Raw genomic sequence first — 14,186 nt, 5'->3', positions numbered from 1 at the left:
CCAAGGTACAAACTAGTTTAGCTTCTGCCCTTGGACTTTATTGCAGCCACCACCAAGCGTCTAACAAATATATAACATGGAAAGAGCTCGCTTGGAAACATCTTTCCCCAAAAAATGCTCCCCAAACCCTACACCCCCTTTCCTGGGGAAGGCTTGATAAAAATCCTCACCAATTTGCATAAGTGAACACAGATCCAAAACGCTTGGATCTTAAGAACAATGAAAAAGCAAGCAGGTTCTTAAAAGAAGAATTTTAATTGAAGAAAAAAAGTAAAAGAATTACCTCTGTAAAATCAGGATGGTAAATACCTGACAGGGTAATCAGATTCAAAACACAGAGAATCCCTCTAGGCAAAACCTTAAGTTACAAAAAGACATAAAAACAGGCATCTACATTCCATTCAGCACAGCTTATTTTACCAACCATTTCAATAAAACAGAAGCTAACGCATATCTAGCTAGATTACTTACTAAGTTCAAAGACTCCATTCCTTTCTGGTCCCGGCAAAAGCATCACACAGACAGAGAGAACCTTTGTTTCTCCCCCCACTCCAGCTTTGAAAGTATCTTGTCTCCTTATTGGTCATTTTGGTCAGGTGCCAGCGAGGTTATCCTAGATTCTTAACCCTTTACAGGTGAAAGGGTTTTTCCTCTGGCCAGGAGGGATTTTAAAGATGTTTACCCTTCCCCTTATATTTATGACAGATACAATCTGTATCATTGGTGACTAACAATAACTTTGCAATAAGAGGAATGGTATAAATGGGATACTCCCTGGTTCCTGATAGGAAGCGCACACTCGAATTACTCATGGGACAAGAGAAAGGACAAATAGGTCCACCTCAAGAGGGCGAACTGCAAAGGCAAAAATGGGGCACTCATCTGGACAAGCTGAGGGATAACGTGCTGCAAACAGTTCAAACAGCTTTAAAAGCTACTATGTGGGAATCAGGAAAAGTATTGATAGCCCTAGAGGTTTTTATGGTGTTGATCTCCGTTGCAGATTCTCTGATGGCTAACATAGGCTGAGTGCCAAGAGAAGGTTTTCCCACACTCACTGCATTTGTAGGGCCTCTCCTTTGTGTGGATTTTCTGATGTTTAGAAAGGCCTGAGCTGCTCGTGAAGCTTTTGGCACACTCACTGCATTCGTAGGGCCTCTCTCCTGTGTGGATTCTCTGATGCTGAAAAAGTCCTGATCTTTGAATGAAGGTTTTCCCACACTCACTGCATTCGTAGGGCCTCTCCCCTGTGTGGATTCTCTGATGGTAAAAAAGGCCTGATGTTTGAACGAAGCTTTTCCCACACTCACTGCATTCATAGGGCCTCTCCCCTGTGTGGATTCTCTGATGCTGAAGAAGGCCTGATCTTTGACTAAAGCTTTTCCCACACTCACTGCATTCGTAGGGCCTCTCCCCTGTGTGGATTCTCTGATGTTTAGAAAGGGCTGAGCTGCTCGTGAGGCTTTTCCCACACTCACTGCATTCGAAGGGCCTCTCCCCTGTGTGCATTCTCTGATGTTTAGAAAGGGCTGAGCTGCTCGTGAGGCTTTTCCCACATAAACTGCATTCGTAGGGACTCTCCCCTCTGTGGATTCTCTGATGCTGAAAAAGGCTTGATCTTTGAATGAAGCTTTTCCCACACTCACTGCATTCATAGGGCCTCTCCCCTGTGTGGATTCTATGATGGTAAAAAAGGCCTGATATTTGAATGAAGGTTTTTCCACATTCACTGCATTCATAGGGCCTCTCCCCTGTGTGGATTCTCTGATGCTGAAAAAGGGCTGATCTTTGAGTGAAGCTTTTCCCACACTCACTGCATTCGTAGGGCCTCTCCCCGGTGTGGATTTTCTGATGCTGAAAAAGGGCTGATCTTTGAGTGAAGCTTTTCCCACACTCACTGCATTCGTAGGGCCTCTCCCCTGTGTGGATTCTCTGATGAGTAGAAAGGGCTGAGCTCCTAGTGAATCTTTTCCCACACTCATGGCATTCATAGGGCCTCTCCCCTGTGTGGATTCTCTGATGTACAGAACGGTCTGAGCTCCTGATGAAGCTTTTCCCACATTCACTGCATTCGTAGGGCCTCTCCCCGGTGTGGATTTTCTGATGCTGAAAAAGGGCTGATCTTTGAGTGAAGCTTTTCCCACATTCACTGCATGTATTTTTCCTCTTTCTCCTCAGGATTTCCTGCTGGGTTGTGGTTTCCTTGAGGCCCTGCTGAGTTCCCCGACACGAAATAAATTTACCCATTTTCTCCAATGGCTGGTTTCCCTGCTCTCTTTCTAGTCTGTGATGCATAGCACAGGGTTTTCCCTGCTCATGACTCCTGGACACATTCCTTTTCCATCTTTGCGATAATTCTCTGTGTTTATCCACTTGCTCAACATTTTCCTGATGAGAATTCTGCTTCTCTTTCTCACAAAGCATTGCATCACCTGCTGTGATAAGAGATAGAAACCTCAAACAGGGATGGAAAGGGGAAGACCAAACGAAAACAAGTGGTAGAGAGGGGTCAAATAAAAATCGGGTACTCAACTCCCCCAAACTCTTCCACCAAATAGGAGAGAGGAGGGGGATCAATTCAGCCTTCACATCCCATCCAAATTCACAGGGGGAAGGGAGGAAACTTCTGCCTTGTGTCTGCTAGGATATATAGGACGCCATGAGCTATATTTACCCTGAGGATACGTCCCCTGCTAGAGACAATAATGAACTGAGAGACCTCCCAACACTTTGTAAGGCATCCCAGAGGTTTCCTTCAGGCACTTATAGATTCTCAGTTGGTTTAATGTTTCCTCACCTGTGCAGGGAGCTCTCAGGATCTCTCTTTCCTCTGAGAGCCATGGCTCTTCCCCTTGTTCCAGCTGGGAGATCACATCAGGTTTGGAAACTGGAAACCCTGCTCAGATGAAAAAAAACCAAGGACTTCAGTTGATGTCACAAGACTTTGTCATAAAAAAAACAAATATTCTATTAAAAAACATTCTATTAACTTCAGTGCTTAGTGTGAGCTGGTGTGCCTGGGGCAGTCCCTCACTGAAAAGGCCAAGGTCAGGGCAGGCTGAAAAAGGGATAGCATATGCTCCCCCAACTGGTGGTTAACAGTGAAGTTAAACTCACCGACCAGTCACAAACTGCTTCTCATCACCCACACTGGTTACCGAGAAGCTGAAAAAAGAAATCACACAGCCCTCTTTATTGCATTCCAGTTCTCTGACTCCCAGTCAGCACCTAGGTCCACTACAGTGAGAGGTTATTTAAAAACTCTGCTCACAAACAAAATGTCCTTCTGATCCCAAAGGATCAGCACCAGTACCAGGTCACGATAGGTTTGGATCTTACCCAAAATACCATGCTGCCAGCCAATCCTTTAGCATCTAAACTAAAGATTTAAACAAAAGAAAGACAGAAAGAAGTGAAATGGGAAAGCAGTCAGGTTCATTCTGAAATCTATATATCAGGTTCTTAGCAGTACTGGTGAGTTAGTGGCTTGAGAGTCCATCTGGAACACATCCACAGCTTGGATGGGTCATTCAGTCCTTTGTTCAAGGCTTCAGTTTGTAGAGAAGTTGCTCCAGAGGTAGGAAGAGGGATTGAAGACAAAAGGGAGATGATGCAGCTACCCTTTATATGCCTTTTGCCATGTGGCTTATACTTCCTGTGCCCCAAACACAAGTGTCACAGCACATGCCATGGAAAAGCCTTGGAGTTCTCAGTACACAGGCGCACCCCTGGATGTCTTGCTGACTCAATAGGTGTATCCCCTTGGTCCTTTCCATGGGCTCATTGTACAGCTGATGACCCTCGATGGGCCATCGAACAGGCTAGGCAGTGCTGACGCCAATATGTCTGGGGGTGTCACCCAGAAACACTACACAAGTCTGGAAATACAAATATACCCTACATCTCTATATCTCACAATACAAAGGTGATACAAAGAGAAACAAAATGATCATACCTGGAAAATCATATTTTCACTGACAGCTTACATGGCACATCTAGCAGGATTCATTGCAATTTTAATTATTTTATTAATACCAAAATTCATATTGGTATTAATAATAAAATAATAATAATATAAAGAATCTCACAATTCCACTTAGTGTCACACTGAGTAAACCAATGAATTCCCAGGACCAGCTCCCCAGGTCCTTTAAGATGCCAAATACCCTGGGAACACATCCAGACAGACATTGTGTCAGTCTGTACCTGTTTGTTCACTCTTCTGGAAAATTATGATCAATTTGGGACATAGTATGGCTTGTGAGATATCATTTGAAATCACACAATCTACGTGATATTATCCTCCTGTTAAAATGCGGAGCAACACTGTAAGTAAAGTTATGAGATTTTACTGTATGATATTACTGAAAAGTTATAATTTTGGGGAACACCCACAGACCAGTTCCCTCAGAGGCAGCAAGGCAAACAGCTGGTCAAATAGCCATTCTCCGGAAGTGGGAAGGTGTGAAGAAGACATTTACATTCCTTCAAAGGGACCACTCGAAGCTCATATCTACAACAGACAGCCTGTCACCATCACTCAGCTGAGAACTGAAGTTGTTTCTAGTACAAAGAACTGAACTCTAAAAAGAGGTGAGAAAAATGCTTGAGACTCTCTCTCTCCCCCCCCTTTCCCTCTGTTCATGACAACTCCTGAAGAAGTGAACTTGGGCGTCGGGGCGGGTTAGGGGAGTCCTGGCTGAAAGGACAGCCACCAGCCTGTCTCAACGTATGGTGAGAGAAACATTTGTTTTGAATCCATTTTAGCTTGTTAAGTTAGATGTTTGTGTTTTATCTTGCATTTCTTTTGTAAACAATTCTGACTTTTAGGCCTCATTACCTGTAGTCACTTAAAATCTTTATTTCTCGGTAGTTAACAATTTGGTTTTATTGTTTTATCTAACCAGTGTGTTTGTATTAAAGTGTGTTGGAAATTCCATCTGGAATAACGAAGCTGGTGCATGTCATTTTCCACTGATGAAATGACAGACTTCGTATGAGTTTGCATTGTTCAGCCGTGTGCTGTACAATGCAAGACGCACATTCCTAGGGGAAAGTCTGGGAGCAGAGAAGTTTCTGAGGTTCTCCCATGGTGTACTGTAATTTGAGCGTCGCTGACTAGCAGCAGTCAATACTGTGAAGCTGGGAGCGAGTTACATGCTGGAAACTGCGTGTTAACTGCCCAGGAGTGGCTGTTCTCACAGTAAAGCAGCGTAAAAGGCACCGCAGGTTGGGGAACTGAGGGGAAACAGCTGTTCAACAGTCCAGATTGTACTGTGGTTAACGTCACAGACACTCAAAGAGTCTCCAAAAACAGACACAGACACTCAATATCAAAGAGTCTCCGAAAACAGAGAAAGTAAATCCATGTTCCAGAAATAGAAGACTCCAGACAGAGGGCAAGTCTCCCTGGCATTGCTTCTTGCTGACAGAAAAGTCCAGAGACAATGAGTCAGTCCTGGGGAAGCCGGGAACAGTAAACATGGGCTCAGTGGAGAAAGGGAACAGGAAGGGTAGGGATATTACTGAATGCAGGAGCTCAGCAGTACTAGATGTCAGGATAGCACGTATTGCAGCCCATTGGAAAACATAATCCCAACTATACATAGAAAATGATAGGGTCTAAATTAGCTGTTTCCACTCAAGAGTGGGATCTTGGAGTCCTTGTGGAGAGTTCTCTGAAAACGTTCACTCAAGGTGCAGAGGCAGTCAAAAAGCAAACAGAATGTTGGGAATCATTAAGAAAGGGATGGATAAGAAGACAGAAAATATCATATTGCTTCTCTATAAATCCATGGTACGCCCACATTTTGAATATTGCATGCAAATGTGGTTGCCACATCTCAAAAAAGATAGACTGGAATTGGAAGAGGTTCAGAAAAGGGAAAAAATATGATTAGGAGTATGGAAGAACTTCCGTATGAGGAGAGATGAAAAAGACTGGGCCTTTTCAGCTTAGAAAAGAGACGAAAGGGGGATATGAGAGAGGTCTATAAAATCATGGCCACTCTCGAAAGACTGGACCCTGGGCTACATGGACCTTTGGTCTGACCCAGTGTGGCCGCTCTTATGTACTAGGGAATCTAGTGAGCCCAGTGTAACGGGAGGGAGTAGGAAAATCCCTGGGTGTGGAGAACACTGGGAAATTAGAAGCTATAATTCAGGAGCAACAGATGCTAATTAGTGTAGAAAAGCAGAATGTGAAAAATAAGAATCGGGGTCATGTGACAATGAGGTAATCAAAAATCCAAGGAGCCTGCAGAGAAGAGAGGTGGTGGCTATCACACGTGCGGATGGAGAAGCAAGACTCTCCATTTCTCAGGAAGTTTCACTACCACCATAAGCCATTTTCACACGCTGCAGTGCAATCCAGACCAGTGAGGACTTGTGTCATCTGTAATCCTGGGTGAGATTCAATGTTCTGCTGTTGGAGCTCCCCTGTCTGGATACCCCCAGCCAGCATTCAAGGACGCATTGGGTGTCTGTGTGATAAGTAGCCCTGGACCAGCAGCTCTGACTCCAGCAGCCTGCTTGTTACACCCCAAGCACATTCTGGTTCGGGTGGAGGTGGCTCAGGGTTTCCGAGAAGGCCGGGGGTAGGAAGCTTCTGTTCGTTATGCTGGACCTAAGCCCCAGTTTTACTTGAGCAAAAAGAGATATCTGACACTGTGCGTTAGTCCTCCTGTGCTCTGTTCCCAAAGTGTTCTTCAGCAGGGGAAGAGGTCTCTGGTCGTGTGTGTGTGTGTTACTGGCATATTGGGGTGATGCTGAAACAGGATAGAGCAGAGATGCCATTGGGGGGTGGCGTGAACCGTATCTCTTTATTTCCTCTTCCAAGAACTGAGGGGACAGGAATCCTTACCCAGCGAGGTCACATTCTTATAGTTCTCCTGCATGACATCTCTGTAGAGAGCTCTCTGAGCAGGGTGCAGCAGAGCCCACTCTTCCCTGGTGAAATACACAGCCACCTCCGCGAAGGTCACCGGCCCCTGAGACAGCAAAAGTCCAAAACTCAGTACCTGCTGCCCCACTATCTGTGTGGGAGAGGAGCCAATCAAATGGAAGCTCTGGGTGGATCACGGTCAGAGTCCCACCCCCACCTTGCTCAGAGCATCCTGGAACCACCAGGGTGAGGGAAAGAAGAGAGAGTCCCTCCTCTCTCCCACCAGATCCATCACACACCTACTAGCCACAGACTGATACAGGAAATGGAGTTGCTAGCAGGGTCCAGGGACAGCTCCCTGGTAGGAAGTCCAACACGCTCCTCAGTGCGAGTAGCTGGATATGAAGGGAGGGGAATCTCCCCTAAGCCTGACCGGCACGGCACCCGCTGGTTAGTCGGGTCAGGCTCCTGCACTATGAGTCTGGTTAATTTTCCTAGCCCCATGTAGGTGGATTATTTTCTGTTCAACAAATTAGAGCATTTCCACCTCCCAACCTCATGCGTCTGATCCCAGAATCTAGGCCACTTATTCAATAACTCCCAGCAGGTTTACCACCCCCCGTCCTCCTCCCGTTCTCCACCTTGTGGATTTCCTGCCCTGGACCAACCTCCAAACCAGACTGCGCAAACCTTCCCGTCTCTGGTGTATTTGCTGTCCCCCTCCCTCCAGAAGGAACCCACCCAAAACTCCCCAGTAATCCCTACCTGAGCTGGCTCCACTGCAGCAATTTCTCTTCCCCGTCCCATGGGAGGATGGGAGGAGCTGGCGTGAAACATGGACGTCGTTCTGCAGCCTGGGAGGGTGAGAAGCGTAATTGTGGGGTTTTCAGAACAGGCTTTAGTTAATTTCACATCAGAATTCCCCCAGGGCCCTTTCCCTGCAGACAGATATCCTAGATTCTGCCCTGCTGGAAAAATGCTTGATCTCTTTATTTCAGTGTAGACCTGGCCCCTCCCGGCAGGCTAAGCCCACAGAGACATTTTTAACCTCCCTTCTCCCTCCCCCCACCCCGTAACAAAGTCTCTGAACACAATGCTAGAAAAGAGCAGAACCAAAGGAGTCACTCCAGGGGATTCCCTCGGATATGGACCCCACGGCAGCCACAACCGAGCAGGGGGAATATGGAGTAAGGAACTGGCTTTTCCCCTGTCTGATCCTTTTCTTCTTCACTGGAAAGTGATTCTGCCCAGGGATGCTGCAACACATGTGTCTGGGTGGACTGGAGCTGGAAATCTCTCTTCCCACTCATTTCTACCACTGCCCCTTTCAGTCTCTCCTTCCCCTGTCCTCTCTCCCTGCCTCTCTGGCTGGGAAAGTCCCATTCCTGGGTTCTTTGCAACCCCACCACTGGATTTTCTCCTGGCAATTGCTAATGGGAGGAGGAATGAGGAGGGGCTGTTTGTGCAGAGTCACTTTCTTGCCAGTCCCCAGCACTTTCCCTGAGATCCTTCAGTTACCTGAAGTTTGTGGCTCAGAATTTGTATTAACAGAGCCCAGGTCTGCCCCAAGGGGCTAGTACCAGCTGGAGAAAGTCAGCACCTGGGCCAGGCAGAGAAGAAGCTTTAATTAAGGTCACTTTCCAGCACAGAATTCCTGCTAGGGTAGCAGCAGCTGCTAAACCTGGTCTCCCAAATCACAATGGAGGCTGCAGCGTTTGACCCAAGAAGCTGAACCCCAATATCCTTAGGAGAGAGGGACAGAGCCTTTGAGCAGCCTTCCCTCCTTTAGCTCTCTGGGGAGAGCAACTAATGAGAGCACCTCCTCACAGGGAGAATTGCTAATCTCATTTGCCCCACTGTTCATCTGGAGTCACTCCTTGTCCTTCCATACAGTGACTCTGGATTAACAGTGGTCTCAATGAAACCAGATTTCAGAAAGGATGAGTCCAGAGTGCTGTGGAAGAGGTCACTGTGCTAACCCCCTTCCCACCTCCCTCACCCCCCAGATCTAGGAGAAGGACTCAGGGCACAAATTTAGTAGCAGCCCCCAGAGCCTCTTCCATGCCCTTTGCCTGGGACCCCCCTCCTCCCATTTTGCAGATTAGAGAGAGGAAAGTGGAAAATCAGAGGGATTTTATATCAGTTGTTGAGAGGAGGTAAAATTGGAGCGTATTTCACATCAATCTTTGAAAAATGAATCGAGAGGAAATGGGCAACAGTTGCAAACATTTTATTTCCATGTTGAAAAATCTGAGAAAAGGTGTAAATCTGAGATTTTGTTAGTATTTTATAATTAGAGAGACAGGGAAAATCTCAGGGCATATTCAATTAGAAATGGACAACTAGAGAAAATGTGGGACAAATATTTAGGGTATTTCATAACAATCTTTGAGATATGCAGAGAATACGTGTCACAAACTAAGTAATTGATAACATGAGAGAAAAACACCAAGATCAGAGGGAATTTTATATTGCTATGAAATAGCTAGTTGGAAAAAGGGGACTGTTTGACTGGATTTTATATGACTGTGCAATACGTAAACAGAAAGTGATGGTTCCCCGTCTGCCATCATTCACAGGGGTAGCAAGGAGCCCTTTGAGGAGGCGATATAAGAGGGCACAGGAGGAGGAGCGGGGGGAAGGCTTCCTGGGTGAGGGAAGGGGGCAGCAGTGGGGGATGGGCAGATGAGGGTCAACGGATAGCTGGGGGCAATTGTGTTGGCAGTTTGGGGCCAGCAAGTGGGATTGGGAAACCGGGGTCTGGGCAGTCTCCACGGGGGGCACTTGCTCCTCGCTTCCCCCACCCTGACAGAGAAGAGGATCCCATCCCCACTCCAGGGGCAGCCATGTTTTGGGGACCGACTCAGGGAACAATTTCTCACCTAGACACGGACAAATCGCTGCAGATAAAATGGGTGGGAAAATCCCCCACACCGGAGATGTTAAATTGACATTTGAGAAAAGGGGAAGAACTGGAGAGAATTTGTATCAGGGTGTGAGCGGCACCAGCGGGGAAAGGATCCAATTCACTCACCTCCCGCCCCCCCTTCTCCCCCGGGGGTTTCCTGAGGCTGCACAGGGACCGTTCAAGGCCCCCCCCGGACCCCCCCCGGTCCCGGCGGCGCGGGGCAGGGCCTGGCTGCGGCTCCCCTGGGGCTGGGCAGCCCCGAGGCGTCTCCCAGGTGCGGCAGGACGCGGCCCCGCGGAGGAACGAGCTCCTGGCCGCAGCCTGGGGCCGGGCCGCCTCCGGGGGGGGCCGCTCGCTGCCCCCGTCCCCTCCCGGGCCTGCCCGGGCCCTGTTGCCGGCAGAGAGCGGCCCCCCAGCCCGGCCCCGCGGGGTCGGGGTCTCGCAGCCTCGCCCCTTAACCCGCTGCCCCGTCCAGACCCCGCCGGGGGGCGCTGGGCTCCCGCTGGGACAGCAGCTCCGAGCCCCCCCGGGCGCGGCCCCCCCCGGGAGCAGGTCCCGGCGCCGCCCGAGGCCGGGTCCCCGCGGACACTGGGGCAGCGTCACCGCCCCGCCCCCGGGGCTCGCTCCGGTACCTGGAGGCGGCAGCTCGGCAGCGGGGCGGCAGGGCCCGGGGCGGCCCCAGCGGGAGCAGGGCGCGGGCCGGGCGCGGGGGGGTTAATGAAGGTCGCCCCGGCACAGACCCTGCCGCTCAGCCCGCTCCCGCAGCAGCCGGTGAGCTCTGCCTCTGCGCACGCGCGACTTCCGCCCACCTGCACTTGCGCATGCGCAGAGCTGGAGCAGCACAAAGCGCTTCCCCGCCTTAGGAGAGGCGTCCTCCCCGGTCCGACGTCACTTCCGCTCGCGGGAGAGTCAGGAACTACATCTCCCAGCAGGCCCCAGGTCGCTTCCGCCTTCTCTCGCTTCGGTCAGGCAGGTGCCGGGACCAGCCTGATTCTCTCCGGCCCAACCCCCACCCGGCGCCTCTCACACCCGCCCCCGCCCCCCCGCGGCCCGTTGCTGGGGCTCCCGGGGGCGCCGCAGGCCGAGGGGCGGCTTCTGCCCCGCGTCGGGACGTGCCCCGGGGGCAGGTGTCGAGCCGGGCGGGCTCTGTGAGATCGCGCCCCGGGGCGGCCGCTGCCGGCGGGGAGCCCGGTCTCGGCCCGCGGCGCCTGTGGCAGGGCTCGGCGCGGAAACGGGCCCGCGGCCGGCGCGACGGACCGGGGCGGAGTGTCCGGAGCCGCTTTGGTCTTTTCACGGCCTCCTTTAGAAGCAAGGTGGGAGCTCTGGCTGCGGGCGGGCAGCGACTTCTTACCCCGAGCAGTTCCCCAGAGCTGCGAGGGGCCCCGGCTGCTGGCCCTGTGGCGTTCTGAGCACCAGTTGCTGGCTCTTCTTACCATTGTGCTAGGCACACAGGGTGGCTAGACACAGTCAGTAGGTCTTAAGTCGTCTTAAGTCTTGCACTGATACCCCACATCCACCATCTGGCATAAGGTACATAGTAGCAAAGAATCTGATCAGTCCCTCAGGATAAGTCGATTGGCTATTAGCCAAGATAATCAGGGATGCGGGCCCATGCTCTGCACGTCCCTCAACCGTCCTTTGGCAGATGCTGGGAGTGGACAATGGGATGGTTCAGTGAGTCCTTGACTGGTCTGAGCATTCCCTTAGAAGCACCTGGCATTGGCCACTGTCACAAGGCAGGATACTAGATTAGGTGGACTATTGGTCTGACCACCAATATTTACAGCACTGGTGGATCGACTCAAAACAAAGTTTTCACACTAGGTCAGAAATTCAGTCAGAGTGGAAGTCAGATGATTGAACAGAATAAACATCTGCTCTAAAAATGAGAAGAAAAAATTAGAATGAAAAATTCAGGGAATCCCAGCAGCAGATTAGACAACTTGGGACACTGCTATGAGACTCGATGCATTCAGAAACAGTGATAAGGGATTCTTTGTGTCTGAGGGGATATCTGTACCATGTTTCCCTGAATTCAGTCTCAGGGATTATCTACACTGGCAAGTTAAAGAGCTCTAAATTGCTGGCTCAGGGGCGTGAAAAATCACCCCCTCCCCCTCGCGGAGCGCAGCACGTTTGAGTGCTTTAAAGCGCTAGTGTGGACAGGCTCGGCTCCCAGTGCTCGGACCTAATCCCCTCGTCGAGGTGGATTACCAGGAGCACTGGCACCCGCGACAGCCCTTTGAAATTTGGAGTGTAGACAGAGCCTCAGTAGGTTACATCAGACAAAGAGGAGATATATTGACTAGGCACGGGGATGCCTGTGCCTTTGAGAACCCAGTCCTGGGAAGCCGATGCTGAGAGGTTCTGCCTGGGAGAGGGGAAATAAAAAAGCCTCTCGCTTCCCCAAGAAACTATTTTGCAAGCCCTTGTGTCTCAGTCCCACTGGGGTAACTGCTGCCCCCTGTGCCCCTGCCTGTGCCGGGTTTTGCCCTCTGACACCCTCTGCCAGCGCCTCGCTCCTGGGCTTAACTCTGCCTCCTCCCCCCATCCCTGATTTTCCCTTTAGCCCCTCTCCTCATGCTGCCTCCAGCTGCTTGACCCCCCTGACCAGTCAATTTCTGTCCGCTGCTCAGACCCTGGCCACCCCCCTCTTCCGATTCGCCCCCTTGGCAACTTTTTAACCCCTGTCAAAAGCCGTCCGCAGAATCTTACGGCTAAGAAGGGCAGGGTGAAGGGCAGCGGCTTTAGCAGATATACGGCTCAGTACCCGGTAAGTAGCACATTTCTATGCAGAGCAATTTACTACACTACACCTGGAGCACCCGACTGGCTGAACAGAGCTCGAGGAGGGGGCGAGCTGCTGGCCCCAGCCCAAATTCACTCATCAGGCACAAGGGCAAACTTTTCTTAAAGGAGCCACATCCTTTTGTTTGTCCCTCTGCCCAGCACTAAAGGGATCTGCAGCTGGTTTCTCCTGGCTGGAGGGGGAGCACAGGTCCTGGGGGAGACACCAGGGTGGGCTGAGGATGGCTGGCTCGGTCCTTGGTCCAGCCCAGAAGCTGCCTGCCTATCTCCCCCCAACCTCCTGCCGAGAGGCTGCCCACCCCATCTCCCCACCCCTCCTCGCCCGGAGTGGCGCGGTGCGAGGCTAGGGCCGGCTGGCAGGGAACCTGCTCTGGCCCCGGTGCGCGCTGCTGCCACCCCGGAGCCGCTTTAGGTAAGTGGTGCCGGGCCGAAGCCCAAACCCCTCCTGCCCCCCAACTCCCTGCCTTAAGCCCGCTGCCGCACCCCTCCTGCACTCCAAACCCTTTCCCTGTCCACCCTCATACACCCAACACACCTCCTCTGCCTCAATCCCTTGCCCTGAGTCTGTTCCTGCATCCCTAATCCTCTCCCACACCCCACACTTCCTCCCGCACCCCAGCCCCCTGCCCCACATAGAATTTCCCCACCCAGATGTGGCCCTCAGCCCAAAAAGTTTGCCCACCCCTGCTTTGAGCCTCAGAATACTTCTATTGACTCTTGAGTCCCCGTCAGCACTCGATTTGGTTGGGTTCCTGCCAGGTGTTTTGAAGGATAAAGACCTTATTTGCAAGCTCTTTGAAGCAGGGATCTGTCTGCAAACTCCAAGCCATGTGTTAATGTGCCCCAGGGCTTGTAAAAATGGTTTTTGAGTTGGTGACACACGCGCACAATGTGAATCCAGGAGAACTTGAACTTTGCCTGTTTCTCCAGGGCTCTGTTGTACTTGCACCGCATGGGTCCTAAACACACATTTAAAATCCCCCAAACCAACCACTGGATGTTTCGCTTCCCTTCGTATTCTCAGTGTTGTCACTTGTTTGTTTGTGGGTTTGTTTTGCCATTTGTGTCGCTTTATTACTTATTGTTACTCTTCTATGTGTGTAAAACATTAGTCAAATTTAGAGTGGACATGGCAGAGAAATTGTATAAGCCTGAGTGAATGCCTCTTACAATCTTTTCAGATACCGGAAAGGACAGTATTAATATTTACAAGGAGAGCATGACTATTTCTAGTTGACTCACAGATCTGTTTAGCATCTTAAGACTGCGCGATATGTGCAGATAATATGTATGCAAGAGGGTTAGCTTTACAATAGTTAGCTAATGGTACAAATGACTTTTGGAAAGCTCATTAAGTGGTCCGCTGAGACCCTCAGCAATTTTCAAGTGGTCTGCGGAAAGAAAAGTTTAAGAACCCCTGCTCTACGCTAAAGGTATGAATCTCCTCTTGCACTGGGTGAGAGTCAGGAGTGACTCCATAGAAGCCAAGGGAATCTATAAACTGGGGGGAGCGCAGAATTCAGCCCTAAATACTTGGAGGAGCTTCACAGACACCCAGTGTAAAGCAAAGACACGCTAGGATGCTCC

The 14,186-nt window shown here is 50.5% G+C and overlaps 1 protein-coding gene across 5 annotated transcripts in view; it reads right to left on the bottom strand.

Annotated features, from left to right (window-relative positions):
- Positions 1-236: 236 nt before the first annotated feature.
- Positions 237-14,186, bottom strand: part of LOC140897898 (uncharacterized) — a 66,144-nt gene continuing 52,194 nt past the window's right edge. Inside the window, exons 1-5 of one of the 5 annotated variants that reach the window (XM_073311143.1) lie at positions 10,424-10,612; positions 7,649-7,737; positions 6,863-6,989; positions 2,798-2,896; positions 237-2,435 (exon numbers count right to left, since the gene is read on the bottom strand). In XM_073311143.1, the coding sequence (XP_073167244.1) occupies positions 970-2,435; positions 2,798-2,896; positions 6,863-6,989; positions 7,649-7,720 (1,764 nt within the window). In that variant the 5' untranslated portion in view covers positions 7,721-7,737; positions 10,424-10,612 and the 3' untranslated portion in view covers positions 237-969. Of the gene's footprint in view, positions 2,436-2,797; positions 2,897-6,862; positions 6,990-7,648; positions 7,738-10,423; positions 10,624-14,186 lie in introns of those variants that run through there. The other 4 variants (XM_073311144.1, XM_073311148.1, XM_073311147.1 and 1 more) reach the window with 4 other exon arrangements.

Source organism: Lepidochelys kempii, chromosome 14 (assembly GCF_965140265.1).
Source record: "Lepidochelys kempii isolate rLepKem1 chromosome 14, rLepKem1.hap2, whole genome shotgun sequence".
Taxonomy (NCBI): domain Eukaryota; kingdom Metazoa; phylum Chordata; order Testudines; family Cheloniidae; genus Lepidochelys; species Lepidochelys kempii.
Note: the sequence above shows the minus strand (reverse complement) of the source record. Positions and strands in the feature narration are given on the sequence as shown.